This window comes from Lethenteron reissneri, unplaced genomic scaffold, assembly GCF_015708825.2.
Source record: "Lethenteron reissneri isolate LAM-NWPU_2019-01 unplaced genomic scaffold, ASM1570882v1 scaffold_1640, whole genome shotgun sequence".
Classification (NCBI taxonomy): domain Eukaryota; kingdom Metazoa; phylum Chordata; class Hyperoartia; order Petromyzontiformes; family Petromyzontidae; genus Lethenteron; species Lethenteron reissneri.
In genome coordinates this window covers 4356148-4376038 of record NW_026891378.1, presented here as the reverse complement: position 1 = coordinate 4376038, position 19891 = coordinate 4356148, and the positions used below count along the sequence as shown (strand labels likewise).

The window sequence follows — 19891 nt, the reverse complement described above, 5'->3', positions numbered from 1 at the left end:
CGGGGGGGGGGGGTCAGTCTGGCTCTGCCAGATTAAGTTTGGCCCGAAGGCGTAATAAACAAGATGATTTCGGGATTTCCACCGTGGTGCTTGCTGGAGGGGTTACCAGCCCCTCGCACGCACTAATCAACACCACTACGACGACCGCCACCAGTACTATCAGCACCACTATCACCACCAGAACTACCACCATCACTATCACCACGAGCACTATCACCACCAGAATCACTACCAGCACTACCACCACCACTATCACTTCCACCACTACCACCACCACTTACATAACCACCAGAAACCAAAAACCACGACCACCACCAGAACCACCACTACGCGTGTCGTGTCTGCTCGTTTATTTTGAATCTCTCAGCCCAGGGAGTGAACAACAATAATAACATTATCATCATCATCGTCAACAATAAAAATCAACATTATCAACGACAGCATCGACAACAATGACCGTAAACCACATCAATAATCAACATCAACATCATCAACAACAACAGCATCAGCAACAATCAACAACAATAATAACATCATCAATAACAACAATCAACAACCAAATGACAACAACAGTCTGATTCACAATTGACTGAGGCTCAGTTGGGAGACCCCGCCCCTCCCCTCCCCCCACTCGTCCCCCACCCCTCTTCAGCTCGTCGAGGGCCATCCCCTTTATCCCACTCTGCCCCCTCCACCCCCTCCAGCTCGTGGGGGCTAGGGCTGAACGATTTGGGGAAAATATCTAATTGCGATTTTTCTGATAGATATTGCGATTTGATTTGCGATCACATTTTTTAAAGTCAAGCTTCAGTTCAATATTCACTGTGTAATAGATGTAAAACATGTGATAGAGCATTACCACATGATACCATTAAAATATGAATTGCTCTATATATTCTAATGCAAGGATGATAACTTAAAATATATTAATTGCTTCCAACATGTATTTCTTAAAAAAAAAAATTGAAATAGAATAATCAAACATAGAACAATTGTTAAGTTAAATACATAAAGTAATAATAATCAAACAGTTCCAATAATAAAGTAATAGAACTTTTCAAATCGCAAAAAATCGCAGCCTTTGCGATTTGCTAATCATATTGTTTCAAATTGCGATTTCGATTTGAAATCGATTAATCGTTCAGCCCTAGTGGGGAGGCAAGGTCCTCCCCCATCCAGCGAGTGGGTGACCCCTCCTCCACCCCCCCCCTCCAGCTCGTGGGAGGCCCCTCCCCATCCCCCTCCCCTCATCCCCCTTCTTGACTCACCCCCCCAGCGAGTGCGGGGCCCCTCCCTTCTCCCTCCTCCCACTCCATCCACCTCCTCCAGCTCGTGAGGGGCCCCCCGCCCCGCCCCCCGTCCTCCCCCCGTCCTCCCCCCGCTTCAGCTTATGGGAATCCCCTCCCCGCCGCCCCGACACACTCCTCCACCCCCGGCATCCCTCCCCCTCCAGCTCGTGCGGGATCCCTCCCCTTCCTCCCCCAGCCCATTCCCCTCCTCCACCCTCTCATCCCCCCGCTCCTCCAAGGTGCTTTTCGTAGAATTAACAACGGTGCAGCGTGTTGATGTCGTGGTGAAGATGAGCGGGAATGAAATAGATGAGAGGAAGCGATGGGTGGCAAATATCTGATGCGTGATATCGGTGAAAGCGAAATTGATGACTGTAAATGATGACGAACGGATCGAATGAATGAATGGGATTAATGAGTGATAGCAGTATAATGAGAATTATTATTCCGACAGTGAATGATGATGAACGGAATTAATGAATAGGGTTAATGAGTGACAGCCTTCTAATAATTATTATTAATCTGGCATAAAATGATGATTAACGGATCGAATGAATGGGGGTTAATGAGTGATAGCAGCATAATGAGAGTATCAAGAGGGAACAGTAACGGTTGCAGATATGAGGGGGAGATTAAGGGGGGGGGGGCGTGGGGTGAGCTAGGGGTAACAATCATTGAGTTTTGAGTGAGGAGCGGAAACTAGGTGAGCGAAGGTGGCCGCTTCATGTGGAGGGGGAAGAGAGACTGAGAGCGAAAGCGTGGATTGAGCGCAAGGAGGAGGAGGGACAGAGAGAGATGGCAAAGGTTGTGAGCGTAGAGAGCGCGAGTAGGCAGCACGTAGAGAAAGATACACGCGCGTGGCAAGGTACAGTGGGGGCCAAGACCATGAAGGGATTTGTCGACCAGGGTGAGGAATTTGACCAGGCAGCGGTCGTAGACAGGAAGCCTAGAGCAGTTGCACGAGGAGGGTCGAGGTATGAAAATTGTTGGGAACGTTTGAATTTGAGCCAAGCAGAGTTATTTTTGGATTTGTTGAAGGGGGGGGGGGGGGGGGCAAAAGATTAATGGGCAGACGGAGTACGAGAGAGTGGCAGTCGTCCATGCAGGTATGGGGTAAGAGAATGGATGAGGAGTTTTGCAGCAGTGGTGGCAATAAGCGGTCGGACGTTGCAATCGTTGGACAAAGTGAAACTGGCAAAGCACGGCAGGCAGTGGCGGAAATGTGATCAGCGAGGGAAAGGGAAGAGTCAAAGACGGCGCGAATGTTGCGGGCTCAGGAAATAGGGGACATAGAGAAGGGAGGGAAATACATGGTGGGACAGGGAGGAGGCGAACGGGAGGCAGGAAGGTTTGAGGGACAGAAAGTGACGTTGACATCCGAGATTGGATAGAAACCTGGCAGGATGAGCTCAGCTCAGTTCCGATGAGATGAGATGCGGGGGGCGAAGTCAGGGAAAGGAGAAAAAAATGTGGATGCCACCTGCGAAATGATGGGGAAAGTTCAGCGAAGAAAGGAGAGATGCAAGCGGTGAGATGTAGAGAGCGAGAGGAAAGTCGGGGACCAAGAACTGACCAAAGGGGAACACCGACAGTGAATGGGAGGCTGGGAGGGGAAGTGGCGATGATTGAATGAGACCGCAGAGGTGCGCACTGAGAGGGAGATAGGACTGTGGTGTGCCAAAGATAAAAAGAGAAGGGAGAGAGTCGAGAAAAGAGTAGCAGCACGGGCAACCGTGTCGAAAGCTGAGCACAGAGCGGGGAGTATAAGAATGGAAGAGAGGCCAGCATGGGCAAGAGTTAACCGAAAGAAGGGCCGTTTCAGTTGAGTGAGAGGGACGAAAACCGGATTAGAATTGGGGGCAGAGAGAGAATTAGGAGATACAGTAGTGGGTAAGATGAGAGTGGACCAGGCGTTCTAAGAGTTTGGAGAAATAGGGGAGAAGGGAAATGGGGGAGAGGTTTCAGGAGCGGATTTGCTTGAGCAGCACAACAATGACTTCCATATATTGCAGGAAAGACACCGGTGGAGAGGGAGGAATTGAATAGGGACACTTGGTAGGGGAGAATTAAAGGAAGGAGTCGGGGGTTAAAGGGAAGTAGGGATGGGATCAAGGGGAGAAGAAGTGTAGATGGGCCTTAGAGATGATACAGGAGAGTTCATTCATAGAGGTTGCAGGGGAATTGGTGAAAGCAAAGTCATTATGGATTTGATGTGGGGGACAAGGCTGCTGAGGTGAGCTCGGGGAACACGAGGATAGTATGGCAGAACGAAGAGAGTCGCAAGAGCTAAAAAGGGCAAGGGAAAATAAGATTGGGTTAGGGTAGGAGGCTGGAGAAGGTTGTTGAGAGTAGAGAAAAGGTGGGGGTGGGGGGAGGAAAGGAAGAGATGAGAGCCAGGATATAGTCTTGTTTCTCAAGTCCTAGGGCGTTTTGGAATTGGGGAAAGGAGTGAAGTGGTAGGATTAAAGGTTCTGGAGTGAAGGAGTAGACTTCGAAAGCCTTCCAGCTTTACGTAGGTGTCGCCCCTCCGAGTGAAGCAATGGAGTGAGCCAAGGTCCTGGAGGATTAGATATGAGAGGGAGCAGAGGTGAATGGGAGCTATGAGGTCGAGAGAAGAATAAAGGGAATTGGAGAGTGTGGAGGAAGCTAAGGCAGGGCTGCAAGGAGGATAAGTCGGAAATAGGAGGAAGGAGATGAGGAGATTACTAGCGGTTATAGAGCCCGTTTGAAGGGAGCAGAGATTGCAGTGCAGAATGGGATGAGACGCCATAAGAGCGTGGATAGTTGGGGGAAGGTTGAGAAATAGAGAGGCAGAGGTCGAGGTGATTGGAGGGCTGGGAGGGGGGGGCGTAGTGATAGAGGCGGTTTTGCAGCCGGAAATGAAGACGAGGTCCAGGGTGTTACCAGGGGTGTGAGTAGGGGGGAGAAGGTGGAGGTCAAACGAGCTCGTGAGGAGAAGGAGGGCCGATTTAATGAGTGGGCGACTAACCTGCAGATTAAAGTCTCCAGGAAGAATGAAGGGGTGAGTGACTGGAAGGACTGAGGAGTCGGCCCCTCCCGCCCCTCCCCCCCGCCCCACCTCTCCACTCTGCCCATCTTCCTCCCGGCCACACGAGCTAGTGGGAGGCCCCTCCCTCTACCCCGTCCATGCTTCCTCTCCTCCGCCTGCAGGGGAAGACTATGGCAGCATAGCCGGCACCGGCCATGAGGCTGAAGGCTGCCGAGGCCCAGGCGCTGCTGAGCGACCACGCCAGGTAGAGGCGGCCCCAGCGGGGTAGTGGGGGAGGGGCCTGTGAGGGGGAGAGGGAGGGGAGGGGGAGGGAGTCCCCCACATCCACCCCCACACCTCCCCCCACCAGCACCCCCACGGCGGCCTCGCGGGATATGCAGCTGCTCATGAGGCCAGCGGAGAGGAGGACCAGGAAGCCTAGGGGTGGGGTAGGGGTAGAGATGGGGGGGAGTTGGGTAGAAGGGGAAATGGGGAAGAGGGGGGAGAGGGAGATGGGGAGAGAGATGGAGGGAGATGGAAGGAGTTGGGGGTTGAGATGGGGAAAGATGGGGAGACAGGAGGAGGGGGAGGTGGGGGGGAATGGAGGGATATACACGTGTTTAGAGTATTTCTCTGCAACTATATGTAATGACAATAGAGGAGACTAGTGGCCACGGGAGGTAATGACAGGGGTATCAGTTGTGAGTATGAATGGATTGGTGGCTTCGGGAATATTCGAGGAAGGGAGCGTGGTCAGGTGACAGAAGAGGACAGTAGAGTTTGCCGGTAGAGGGAGCGTCCAGAGTCTACGAGAATGATCGAGAATGATCGAGAAGGGGGGCGTGGCCTCGCGTTGATATATATAAGGGAGATGTGCAGGAGACTCGGGGCTGTGCAGTGGGATAGTCGCCTGATGTCAAGCGTCTTCAATAAAGTGCTACCTCAAGAGAAGTGTGTAAAGTCGTCATTACATATACATTTCCACGCGATGATGATGATAATCCGACACTTAGTTGAGCTGCTATCATTTGTGATGACCCGGTCGCTTCTGAAAAAATAGCTACAGAGCTCAGTGGGCCTTACCTGGTAAAATAAAATAGTTTAGTTTTGGCATGAGTCTATGGGGGTCTCTATGGGGCTGTATAGGTCTCTAAGGGCTGTATGGGTCTCCATGGGTCTCTACGAGTCTATATACACATGCGTTTGGAATATTTGGCTGCAACTATAAATTTCCACGCGATGATGATGACCCACTTCGTTGAGCGATAATTTGTGATGGCCAGGTCACTATTGAAAAGAACGACATAGCTAAATTAAAAAGTTTCCAGTTTGAAGTAAAATAGTTCATAAAGGTCTGGAGTAAGGGATCGAGTGCAGCATTTGCAGCTGCGTGTGTGTAGTAAAACGAGCGTGTAAAGTGACAGTACACCTAGCCTGGCACGTGCTGGCTGTCTGCGGTGGTGTTACCTGCGCACAGGTAAGCCACGGCTGTCGGGCGCAGCAGGGAGATCTGCTGCCTGTAGAGAGTGAAGCCAACTCCCATGGCACCTAGACCCATCAGAGCCAGGCTGAGCACCGCCGATAGCACAGCAACAAGGCTGCACCCTGCACCGACACACACGCGCAGACGACCCAGACACACACACAGACAAAGATCTGCATTGTAGCCTTAACATACTGTTGGGGGTCTCTGTGCGAGTCTGTGAGTCATACTTGTATGTATGTAAATGTGTATGCATACCTCTCTCATTAGTCCATGGGTCTATGTGTTTCTATGCGGGTCTCTGTGAAAGTCTTTGGGTCTCTCTGTGGTGAGTCTATTGGTCTCTGCGTGGCAATGTGGCTCTCTGTGTGAGTCTGTGAGTAATACTCACATATGTGTGTGAGCGTACCCTGATGGTCTCCCTCTTTAAGAAGGGGGACCGCACAGACTAACAAATACAACAGCATTTCACTCCTCAGTGTCCTGGGAAAGGTCCTGGCAAGCATTATTCAACATCGCCTTGCTAGGTACGCTGAGGAGAGGCTTGCGGAGCCCCAATGCGGTTTCAGGAAAGGGCGGTCCTGCACAGATGCCATATTTTCTGTCCGTCTGCTACAGCAGAGGTGTAGAGAATTCCAACAAGACCTACATTTCTGCTTTATTGACCTGGTCAAGGCCTATGATACCATCAGTAGGCCTGGGCTCTGGGTTGTTCTTCGTGCTTTCGGAGTCCCTGACCCTCTGCTCACGATCATTAAGGACCTTCATGAAGGTGAGCGGGCCCAGGTAAAACTACGTGGCCGGGAGTCAGAGCCTTTCTCTGTAAACCTTGGGGTGCAACAGGGGATGTCCTCTGGCTCCCACATTATTTAACATATATTTTGGTCACGTAGTCCGTGAAGCCTTCAATAGCTGTACCGGGGGAATTTCCATTTGGTACAGATATAATGGGAGGCTGATCGATGCCCGGGTGCGATCAAGGGATGGCTCCCTATTGGTCAACCACGTTATGTATGCCGATGATTTGGTAATAGCTGTTCATTCAGAGGAGGAGTTTGAGATGCTGCTGCTGAGACTGGAGCATGCCACTAAGAGGTGGGGCCTTACCATCAGCCCCACAAAAACTAAGCACCTGCCTGGGTATTTTGTACCATCGGACACTCCACCCCCACAACTCAAAATCAGTGATGGGGCAGTTGTGGAGAGAGTGGAGAGTTTCCCATACCTGGGCAGTGTGCTTTTGACCGGCTCCAGTTTAACAGCAGAGGTCTCACTCCGAATCAGTCGAGCGGCAATATCTTTTCATCGGTTGGATAATGCTGTGGGGATGCCACCTGGTCTGTCGCTCCGCACGAAGTTTCAGGTCTTCTCAGCCAGTCATTCCCTCCCTTCTTTTTGCTTACGAAACATAGACCCCTCTAATAGAACATCTTCGACGGTTATAAACATTTCGCCTGTCCTACCTACCATCCATCCTGGGTTAACCAGGCTGGATTGTGTGAGGAGCTTACAAATCCTTGAAAGATCTGGACAAAGTCCCATTGGTGAGCTCCTCCAGCAGGCAAGGCTGCGTTGGCTGGGTCATGTAGCTCGCATGCCCTGCCACCGCATACCTAAACAGATTTTGTTCGGCCAGATGAGGGGGTTAAACGGGCGCGGCACGGGCTCGAGAAGAAATTGAATGATGTGATACAGGAGGACGTGGAGCCGAGTAGACTTGCCGATGACTGGTACCAGCGGTGTCAAGATCAGCCTTTGTGTAGGAGGCTCGTGAAGCACGCTACTGGGCAGTTGGAGGTAGTCGCTCTCCAACAACAACGAAGGGCGGAGGAGCGACGCTCACAACAACGAGCGGAGCACCGGGTAGCTAAAGCATAGCAAGTTAGAATAGTAGGCGGCACAGGTGGTGCATCAGCTACTTATCTCAGTCAGTCGACCTTTGGCATCTGGGTCTTCCTCACGACCTCCTGTCAGCAGGAGTTCGACACTTCACGTGGCCCCAACGTGCACATAGCCTGGCACAAGCGTCATGGTGACGTCACCGCCACTTAGTGGCGAATGGCGGTTGTTTTTGTTGTTGTTGTAACTCTCTCCTGAGTATATGGTTCTCTATGTGAGTCAATGAGTATCTATGAGTCTGTGATTCATCATTTTATGTATGTGTGTGTGCGTACCTCTCTCGTGAGTCAGGTCAAATCCGCCCGTCTCCTCCTCCCAGCGTGAGAAGTGTCTGAAGTAGGAGCAGTTGAATTCTGTGTCCACACAGACACAGACCCGCCGTGTAGCCTTGACAAACTGTTGGGGCAAGTGCTGTTAGTATCGAATAGCAGCAGCACACCTGAAGGCCGGTACTGTGGCACACGAGGGGGCTGGGTGGCCAGAGCCATGCCCGGTTGCCTTTCTCTCCCCCAGTGGCGATGTTTACTACCCACCACTGCCACATGGTACTCATTTCAGTCCGAGTGCACCTATAGGGGAGGCCATTGACCGATTCGTATAATCAACACCGGTATTAGCCGTGAGCGTAAATCTAACTCGGGTCTATGTCAGGTTCATCGCGCAATGCGCTAACCGCTGCACTGCCAATTGCTACTGCACGAGGGGATGGGTGGCAAGCACCACGCCCGGCCGCCTTTGTCTTCATAGCTGTGATGTTTATACACCGCCCCACGTGACTCATATGAGTCTGAGTCGACCTAGTTGAGGAGGCCCATGACTGGTTCGGATAATCGTCAACAATATTGGTCGTAAGAGGAAATCGAATTCGGGTCGCCGGGGGTTTGTAGCACAGTGGCACTCCATACGGACGCAATCGATGTATTTAATTCCCCTTTTTACAATGCGCAAGGTACTTTATAACAACTCATATATCATATATAATCAAATAAAAGCAAACATCATCTCAACGTTTCCAAATGGAATTAAGTTCGCTATTGTTTTATTTGCTGTAGCTTCTCTCCAAAAAGAGTAAATCAGAGTGTGGGTGTGTGTTAAGATTCAGAGGATACATAACGGAGATTTGGGAATATATTACTGGTAATGCTATTCCCAGTTAATATAGGCATGCATTGACAATGGGTGTCTATTACTGGTTGGGTTATTGTTAACGTAGTCATGCATTAACAATGGGTATCTATTACTGGTTGGGTTATTCACAGTTATCATAGTCATGCATTAACAATGCATGTCTATTACTGGTTGGGTTATTTACAATTAAGTACTTAGTTCAGTGTGTTTGTTGTCTGCGTTGTGTCTGTGTTGTATGTACGTGTTGTATGTACGTGTTGTATGTACGTGTTGTATGTACGTGTTGTATGTACGTGTTGTATGTACGTGTTGTATGTACGTGTTGTATGTACGTGTTGTATGTACGTGTTGTATGTACGTGTTGTATGTACGTGTTGTATGTACGTGTTGTATGTACGTGTTGTATGTACGTGTTGTATGTACGTGTTGTATGTACGTGTTGTATGTACGTGTTGTATGTACGTGTTGTATGTACGTGTTGTATGTACGTGTTGTATGTACGTGTATATTGTGTGTTGTGTGGTGTGTGAGAGCTGGGGAGTTTTAAGCAGTACAAAATAACAGCAATTTAAAATTCGCAGTGCTAGAAAGGAATCATTAATAAGCTGCTCCAAATTATTGATGTCATCAATCTCGCTTTCACCAAATCCACCATAATCCCAGCATTTGCTTCCCCTCATCTCTTTCATTAACCTCATCTCCACCATTACATTCAACAAATACAAAGATCCCCGTGTAGTCTTAACAGACTATTGGGGCAAGTGCTGTTAGCGAGCACCTATGAGGGTGGCCAAAAACACGCCCGGCCGCCTTTGTCTCCCCAGCGGCGATGCTTACAATGTTTAGGACTTTATGTGAACGAAAGACACAAATGCACACGTTTTCTCATTGAAAATAGGTCAATTTCAAAATATCACTGTTTTGGACACAAAAGCAAAGTTTGTGGCGATTAATAGTCATTTTCTGTACTTTTGAGGCATGCGCAATTAGGAAATAAGACTTACTACCCAGAAACAAAACAAAATGTTACACAGTATAATCGCTGTCACTGGTGTTGGAGCCCATGAGTGGGAATCGAACTCGCGTCTCTGCCGAGTTCGTAGCGCTGCCAACTACTACTCCACCGCTCCCCATCATTCCATTCACACGTACACACGTCTTGTTGGTGTTGTTTCGTTGTTAATTCTTCGTAAGGTGCCCTGGGTTAAGGCGCTATGATATGAAAAGTGACTTTGTGAATTGCGGTAGCTGGATTGAAAGGCAGTGTAAAGCGGGGAGTGATTGGATTGCTGGAGGGTCACCGAATTATTGAGATAACGAGCTGGAGTGGTAAGTCCATGGAGCTGTTAGTCCATACCAGTAGTAGACAATGTGCCTAAGGCCTACTCACTCACCCATTCACTCACTCGCCCACTCACTCACCTAGCCACACACTTACGCATTCCCCCACTCACCCGCCACTCACCCATTCACTCACCGACCCATTAACTCATCCACTCACCCAGCCACCCACTCACGCATTCACCCACTCACCCAACCACTCACCCATTAACCCACTCACTCACTCACCCACCCACTCACCCAGGCAAAAGAGTAAGCACCACAACTACTACCACCACGATCACCACCAGAATCACCACCACCACTTCCACCACCACCAACTCCACTCCAATCCCTCACACTTACCTCCCCTGAAGGTCACGTGACCGCACCCTCCGGCCCCGTCACCCCGCGTCCACGTGTGGCATGCTCGCCACAGTCCCACGTGGGCCAACTCGCACGCGGGGTTCAGCCCCGCGGGGGCCTCGCCCCATTCGGACGACGAAGCACCGCCCACTCCTCTGTTGTCATTCGAGGCTCCGCTCACTCTTCCTTTGTTCGAAGAAGCTCCGCCCACTCCGTTGTCCCAAACCTCGCCCACCCCTTCGGTGCCGTTACCGTGGGCGCGGAGGTCGGGGCGGAGGTGACGGTCGGGTTGGTGATGGTGGTTGTCGTGTTGCTGGTGGTGGTGGCCCCCGCCAACGAATCCCGGGCCCAGCAGCACGGCCCAGAAGTCGGTGCCCACGGCGAGGAGCATCAGGGTCGAGCCCACGAGGGCCAGCAGACCGCACAGCTTCACGAGGCCCTCGGTCGCATCGGAGAGGTGGCCGGGACCGCCACCACGCGAGCTGCCCCCTCGGCCTCCCCCGGCTGCGCCTGCCCCCCTGGCCCCAACACCCCCCGCTACCCCGCGACCTTTGTCGATCATCATGAGTGCCCCGGGTGCCTGCGGGTGGGACAGGTGGCTGATGTCCTCCTGCCGTAAGAAGTTCGGCCACATCGTGGTGGCAGTGGTAGGGCTATGTGGGTGAGCGAGGTGGTGACAAGCCTCTAGGTGACTGAGGTGGTGGTGGTGGTAGTGATAAGTCTATGTAGTTGACTGCAGTAATGATAGATATCTATGTGACTGAGGAGGTGATAGGTCTGTAGGTGACTAAGGAGGTGATTGGTCTCTAGGTCATTTTTGTTGAGGCCACAACGTAAAAAGTCGAGACCTGGAGGGGGGAACCGACAAAGGGGATGGAGGGAGGGAGGGAGGAAGAGGAAGAGGAGCAGGAGTAGCAGGAGGAGGAGGAGGTCGAGGAGGAGATGGAGGAGGGCAGAGGAGTATCAGAAGAAAAAGGAGGGAGCAGTAACAGGAGGAGATGGAGGAGGAGGTAGAGGAGGAGATGGAAGAGGAGGGGAGGGAGGAGGAGAACATCAGCAATTTTAGCGTTAGGCATGAGAACACTGAATCGCCATCGCCACATCCCCCGAGTTGCTACATCGAGAGATTTTTCTCAACCGCTGCACGTCACGTCACAAGACAAGGCGCCGATTGAAATATTCAAATGAAGAGGGAAACATATAAGGCTTTACACCTTTCATTTTACGGCAAAGAAAATACTACCAATGCTAATAATACACATGTTTTTTAATATTGATATCGGCAACAACAAAAACATTTAGAAGTATAACCATTTGAATCGAGCGCTTGATTCTTTGATGTGCATGAATTGCCTCCGTTCTGTTGAACCTTTTGGCGTTGTTGATGTTCAGACACCAAATACGTACTCTATCTTTAGATTATAACCTATAGATATACCGGAGCTATACAGTGAGAGAAAAAAGTATTTGATCCCCTGCTGATTTTGTACGTTTGCCCACTGACAAATAAATTAATCAGTCTATAATTTTAATGGTAGGTTTACTTGAACAGTGAGATACAAAATAACAATTACAAAATCCATAAAAACGCATGTCAAAAATGTTATAAATTGATTTGCATTTTAAGGATGGAAATAAGCATTTGACCCCCTCTCAATCAGAAAGATGTTTGGCTCCCAGGTGTCTTTTATACAGGTAACGAGCTGATATTAGGAGCATACTCTTAAAGGGAGTGCTCCTAATCTCAGTTTGTTACCTGTATAAAAGACACCTGTTCACAGAAGCAATCAATCAATCAATCAGATTACAAACTCTCCACCATGGCCAAGACCAAAGAGCTCTCCAAGGATGTCAGGGACAAGATTGTAGACCTACACAAGGCTGGAATGGGCTACAAGACCATCGCCAAGCAGCTTGGTGAGAAGGTGACAACAGTTTGTGCGATTATTCGCAAATGGAAGAAACACAAATGAACTGTCAATCTCCCTCGGCCTGGGGCTCCATGCAAGATCTCACCTCGTGGAGTTGCAATGATTCATGAGAACGGTGAGAAATCAGCCCAGAACTACACGGGAGGATTTTGTCAATGATCTCAAGGCAGCTGGGACCATAGTCACCAAGAAAACAGTTGGTAACACACTACGCCGTAAAGGACTGAAATCCTGCAGCGCCCGCAAGGTCCCCCTGCTCAAGAAAGCACATATACATGCCCGTCTGAAGTTTGCCAATGAACATCTGAATGATTCAGAGGACAACTGGGTGAAAGTGTTGTGGTCAGATGAGACCAAAATGGAGCTCTGTGGCATCAACTCAACTCGCCGTGTTTGGAGGAGGAGGAATGCTGCCTATGACCCCAAGAACACCATCTCCACCGTCAAACATGGAGGTGGAAACATTATGCTTTGGGGGTGTTTTTCTGCTAAGGGGACAGGACAACTTCACCGCATCAAAGGGACGATGGACGGGGCCATGTACCGTCAAATCTTGGGTGAGAACCTCCTTCCCTCAGCCAGGGCATTGAAAATGGGTCGTGGATGGGTATTCCAGCATGACAATGACCCAAAACACACGGCCAAGGCAACAAAGGAGTGGCTCAAGAAGAAGCACATTAAGGTCCTGGAGTGGCCTAGCCAGTCTCCAGAGCTTAATCCCATAGAAAATCTGTGGAGGGAGCTGAAGGTTCGAGTTGCCAAACGTCAGCCTCGAATCCTTAATGACTTGGAGAAGATCTGCAAAGAGTGGTGGGACAAAATCCCTCCTGAGATGTGTGCAAACCTGGTGGCCAACTACAAGAAACGTCTGACCTCTGTGATTGATATGCAAATCCCTTTGTCAAGGCGCTTTTCTCCCACCAACCCAGCTTAAATATACGCTCCAAGCTTGGTGGTATTTCATTCGTCACCTGAAGACGGCTGCTTGCGTTGTGGCCGAAACGTCTTGAGAATTATTTTATTATGTTTAGTTTTCATTATTTTATTATTTTCTTTCTACGTGACTTTACCGAAATAAACAAGAAGAAAAAAAAAACAAGGGTTTTGCCACCAAGTACTAAGTCATGTTTTTCAGAGGGGTCAAATACTTATTTCCCTCATTAAAATGCAAATCAATTGATAACATTTTGACATGCGTTTTTCTGGATTTTGTTGTTATTATTCTGTCTCTCACTGTTCAAATAAACCTACCATTAAAATTATAGTCCGATCATTTCTTTGTCAGTGGGCACACGTACAAAATCAGCAGGGGATCAAATACTTTTTTCCCTCACTGTATATATAAATTCTTAACCCGAACTATAAAGATTTTGATACTTGGCATTGTTTACGTACTGTCTTTCTGACAGCTCTGTTCTTCACCTGCTTGCATTGTGACCGAAACGTCGTAAGAATTTTTATTATGTTTTATTTTTATGATTTTATTATTTCCCTTCTACGTGACTTTACCGAAAGAACCAAGAATATGTTTTCGTACTGTTCGCCTTATAGCCTTCATTGGTCTACTAAGACTGGTAGTGAGATATTACCACAAAGAAGACTGTAGATTCCGGTGTAGACCTATCAGTTCCAAAGACAATTTTGGACCCATCGGATAACCGTTGGAAGCCGGATATAATCGCGCTCTGGATAATTATCGATGATTTTCTGGAGTAGGAAGCACCAAGCTCATCGCTGGAGCTGCTGTTGCTGTTGATTTGTAATCCAAACTAAACTTGAATTGTTTTGATCTATTTCCTTTATTTTCTCTCTCTCCACTCAACTCACTTCGGGAGCAAGGAGGTGGTGGTGGGTGGTGTTATGTTGTCAAAATGATGATAGGTGTTACTGCAAATTGTTTACGAAAAGACGAAGGCCCGTTGATTCAATCAGGTGCAGAGAAGCATAGACTCAAACGGAGACAAAGACTCACAAGGGTATCTGTAGACTCACACATACACTCATAGACTCACAGAGAGACACATAGACCCACACAAAGATCCAGAGACCAGCAGGGGTATATATAGACTCAAAATGAGACCGATGGACTCACACAGAGACCTATAAACTGGCACAGAGACACATCGACTCACAAGGGTATCTGTAGACTCAAACAAAGACTGAAATAATCACACAGACTCAAAGAATCACACAAAGAGTCATAGACTCATACAGAGACCCATAGACTTACACGGATATGTATAGCCTGGCACGGAGAGCCAGACGCACACACAGTCCCTTAGACTCACACAGAGGCCCATAGACTTACACAGAGGCCCACGGATTCACAGAGACCCATAATACAAATAGACCCATAGATTCACACTAAGACCCATGGGCAGAAAGAGACCTCTAGATTCACACAGAGACCAATAGACACCGATATACTCACAAAGATACCCATAGACGCATACAGGCGCCCATACACTCACAAGGATATCCGTAGAATGAAACAAACTCCTAAAAATCAAACAGAGACACATATACTCACACAGAGACGCACACAATCACACTAAAAACCCATACACAGGGACCCATACACTCATAGACGTATCCATAGGATATTACAGAGACATCCATAGACTTAAATAGGCAGATAGACTCATGCAGAAACCGGCAGACTCACACAGTGGCCCATAGACTTTAAAATACAAATAGACTCACACAGAGACAGATAGACTCACACACAGAGTCCCATAGACTCACACAAAGACCCATAGATGCACACAGACGAATAAAATCATGCAGAGAGAACCGTAGACTCACACAGAGGCCCATGGACTCATATAGAAACCCATTGACACACAGATACCAATATATTCACACAGTGACCCATAGATAGAAATAAATCTATAGACTCACTCAGAGACCAATATACACCAAAACACTCGCAAATATACCAATAGACTCACACAGAGACCCATAGAATGGTTCAAACCCAAAATACCCAAATAGAGACACAAATTCACAAATGGACCCATAGAATAACATTGAAAACCCATAGACAGAGATCCAAAGGCTCACCCAAAGACCCATATACTCACAAACAGCGACCCATAGACTCACACGGAGACCAATATACTCATATGGTGACCATAGACTCACACATAGTCCTGTCGACATACACAGATATCCATACACTTTAAAGAGACCCAGAGACTCGAATAAAGGTCCATGGACTTACAAAGAGACCAATATACTCACATAAAGACCCATAGACTCACACAGAGCCCGGAAGATGAATACGGAGAACCACACACTTACACAGAGGCACCTAGACACACAAAGTAGCCTAGAGCCACACAGATTCACACGGAGACCCATAGACTTTGACGATGACCCATAGGCTCACACAGAGATCCATAAACTTACACACAGACCCATATAATCACATAGAGAGGCCCATAGACTCACACGGAGACCCATAGACTCACCCACAGTCCCATATAATTACGCAGAGATCCATATACTTACACAGATATCCATAGCCTCACGCAGACAAATATATACTCATAGAGATTCCTATGGACTCACACGGAGAAACATAAACTTACAGAGCTCCATAGACTCACACATGAGAGCCAGACTCACACAGAGACCCATAGACCCACACGAGTACCCATAGACTCACAGCGACCCAAAGACTCACATGGAGACCAATAGACTCACACGGAGATCCATAGACTCACACATCGTCATATTGACTCACGCAGATATTCATACACTACAAATAGACCCAGAGACTTATAGAGATCAATGGACTTACAAAGAGACTGTTATACTCACACAGAGACCCATAGACTTACACAGAGATCCATATACTCACTAAGAGACCCATAGGATTCGCACAAAGACGGATGAAACCACATAGAAAGACCCATAGACTCCCACAGAGGCACATTGACTCATATATATAGACATATAGACTCACATACAGACCCATAGAATCACACAAAGAGACCCATAGACTCACAAAGACACCCATACTCTCGCAATTATACCAATTGCACGGTACTAACCTTCAATACTCAAATAGAGAGATACAGACTCACACATAGACCAATAGAATACGTTGAAAACCCAAACACAGACGCCTAGACTCACACAGAGAAAATAGACTCATAAACATCGACCCATAGACTATAACACAGACCCATAGGATATCACATAGAGACCCATAGACTTACAAAGAGACCGATACGCTCTCACAAAGACCCATAAACTCACACAGAGACCCATTTACTTAAACAGAGGTAGATAGAGTAACACAAATTCCCATAAACTCATACATAGACCTATAGATTTACAAAAAGATCCACAGACTCACACGGAGATCCATATCCACACAGTAGCCCATAGGCTCAAATATACCCATAGACACACACAGAGTCTTATAGACGCACAAAGAAACCAATAGAATATTAGAGAGATCCAGAGACTCGCAGAGAGGCCCACGGATTCATACAGAGACCCATAATACAAATATACCCATAGATTTACACTGAAATCCATGGACAGAAAGAGACCTCTAGACTCACACAGAGACCAATAGACACCGATATACTCATAAAGATACCCATAGACGCATACAAACACCCATACACTCACAAGGATATCCATAGAATGGAAGAAACCCCCAATACTCAAATAGAGACACACAGACTCACACAGGAACCCACATAATCACACTAAAAACCCATACACAGAGACCCATAGACTCACACAAAGCGACCCATAAACTCACAGACATACCCATAGAATATTCCCAAGACAGCCATAGACTTAAAAGAGGCAGATAAACTCACGCAGAGACCCGCAGACTCACAGTCTCATAAACTCACATAGAGACCCAAAAACTCGCATGGAGATCCATAGACTCACACAGAGACCCATAGACACACACAGTGGCCCATAGACTCTAAGATACCAATCGACTCACACAGGGGCGTATAGACTCACACAGAGACAGATAGACTCACATACTAACCCATATAATCACACACAGTGACCCATAAACTCACAGACAGAGATCCATAGACTCACATGCACAGTCCTAAAGACTCACACAGGGACCAGTAGACTCACTCAGAGTCCCATAGACTCGCACAGAAGCCCATGGACTCATATAGAAACCCATAGACATGCAGATACCCATAGATTCACACAGAGACCCAAATATAGAAAGAAATGTATATACTCACTCAGACAAATATACACAAATATACTCACAGATATACCAATAGACTCACACCGAGTCCCATAAACTCACAAACAGCGACCAATTGACTCACACACATACCGATAGGATATCACAGAGAGACCCATAGACTTAAATAGACCCATAGTCTCACACACATACCCATATTATCACATAGAGAGACCCATAGACTCACACACATTCCGATAGAATCACGCCGAGATCCATATACTGACAAAGATATCCTTAGCCTCACGCAGACGAACATATGCTCATAAAGATTCCCATGGACTCACACAGAGATACATAAACTCGTACAGAGACCCATAGATTCACACACGGAGACCTATAGACTCACACAGAGACCCATGTATCCATACAGATCCCCTATAGACTCACACACAGCAACCCATAGACTCACACGGAGACCGATAGACTTACACATAGTCCTGTCAACTCACGCAGATATCAATACACTTACGAAGAGACCCAGATACTCTTATATAAGTCCATGGTATTACAAAGAGACTGATATACTCACAAAGACACCCATAGACATACACAGAGATTAATACTCACAAAGAGACCCATAGACTCACACACAGACCTACAGACTTGCGCAGAGACCCATAGCCTCACACGGAAACCTATATACTCACAAACAGTCCCATAGTCTCACACAGAGACCCATAGACTCACACGGAGACCAATAGACTCACAACGTTTCCCGGAGTCCCACAGACTCACTCAGAGACCCATAGACTCAGACATATACCCATATACTCACACAGAGACCCATAAACTCACACACAGAGACGATATAATCACATAGAAAGACCCATACACTCACACGGAGACCCATAGCATCACACAGAGATCCATATACTCACAGAGATCCATACACTCACTAAGATACCCATAGCCTCACATAGAGACCCATAGACTCACATACAGAGGTCCAACTACTCACACACAGAGACCTAAGGATTCACACGGCGACCAATAGTGCCACACAGAGATACATGGACTGTCATATGATGTGATGATGATAGTGATGATGACAGTGATGATCATCGTGATGATGATAGCAATGGTGATGATGCTGCTGCTGATGATGATGATAGTCATGGTCATGATCGTGTTTGATTGTTACCAGTCGATCCGGGTCACGATTACAATCCAGTTCCCAAGCTGCTTTCTGTTCAAAAACGTTTTCCCCCCCAGCTCCAAACCAGTTCGGGTTAGACAGGCGCAGCTCCTGGACTCATTTTCCCGTTCCTGGGTCCGCCCGAGTCCACAAGTCTCTGGTCTCCTTGAGTTCCTGAGTCCTCTTGATCTCCCTGATTCTCAGCCAAGTCTTGAACTCCCCGAATTCCTGATTCCTCCAGTCTATCTCTGGCAGTGTCTCCAATTCCTTCAGGCTCCTAGAGTCCCGCTGTTGCCGAGTTTCTGAGTCTGTGTGAGTCCGTCTCTGTGTGAGTCTTTCTGTCCCTCTGTGTGAGTCCGTCTCTCTGCGTGAGTCTCTGTTTCTGAGTTCGTGTGAGTCTCTCTCTCTGTGAGGCTGTGACTCTATATGTGTGTGAGAGTCTCTCTCTCTCACACACTCTTTGAGTCTCTCTGTGTCTCTCTGTGTGTGTCTCTTTGTCCCTCTGTTTGAGTCTGTCTTTCTGTGTGAGTCTCTATGTCTCCGGGTCTGTGGGAGTCTCTCTGTGTGAGTCCTTCTGTATGAGTTTCTGTGTGAGTCTCTGTGTGAGTCTCTCTGTGTGAGGCTCGCTGTCTCTCTGTGTGTGCGAGTCTGTGACTCTCCCTGTGAGTCTGTGACTGTGTGTGTGTAAATCTAGCACACGAGTGAATGCGCGCAGTGGAATGAAGCTATGCGAGGATTCAACTCGCGATCTCTGCCCCCACTCACCCTCCCCACTCACCCTCCCCACTCTCCCCACTCACCCCGTTATCGTCACACACGCCAACAACCAAACCTACCCACCACCATCACCATCACCACCATCATCATTAATACCACCATCACCACCATCGTAGCCATGCGCATCATTACGCACTCTAATATCATCACCATGATCATCAAAGGCAAAGACAAAGATCCCCGTATAGCCTTAAGACTGTATGGGCAAGTGCTGTTAGCAAGCACCTATAAAGGCAGGAACGGTACACGAGGGAGTGGGTGGCCAGCACCATGCCTGACTGCCTTTGTATCCCCAGTGGCGATGTTTACACACCGCACCAGGTAAT

The 19891-nt window shown here is 48.0% G+C and overlaps 1 protein-coding gene across 1 annotated transcript; it reads right to left on the bottom strand.

Annotated features, from left to right (window-relative positions):
* Positions 1 to 1517: 1517 nt before the first annotated feature.
* Positions 1518 to 19531, bottom strand: LOC133339057 (voltage-dependent calcium channel gamma-6 subunit-like). The gene is made up of 5 exons (XM_061547178.1): positions 18795 to 19531; positions 10475 to 11322; positions 7936 to 8013; positions 5746 to 5883; positions 1518 to 4716 (listed from the first exon to the last, which is right to left on the bottom strand). Exons 2-5 carry the CDS (start codon positions 11106 to 11108, stop codon positions 4406 to 4408), a joined length of 1161 nt encoding a protein of 386 aa, XP_061403162.1. The 5' UTR covers positions 11109 to 11322; positions 18795 to 19531; the 3' UTR covers positions 1518 to 4405.
* Positions 19532 to 19891: the final 360 nt, after the last annotated feature.

Coding starts and splice junctions, on each gene's coding strand:
- LOC133339057 (XM_061547178.1), bottom strand. CDS start 11,108: ATGTGGCCGAACTTCTTACGGCAGGAGGACATCAGCCACCTGTCCCAC. Junction 8,014..10,474: donor TCACGTGACCTTCAGGGGAG/GTAAGTGTGAGG, acceptor GTGTGGACACAG/AATTCAACTGCTCCTACTTC. Junction 5,884..7,935: donor TGACCTGACTCACGAGAGAG/GTACGCACACAC, acceptor GTGTCGGTGCAG/GGTGCAGCCTTGTTGCTGTG.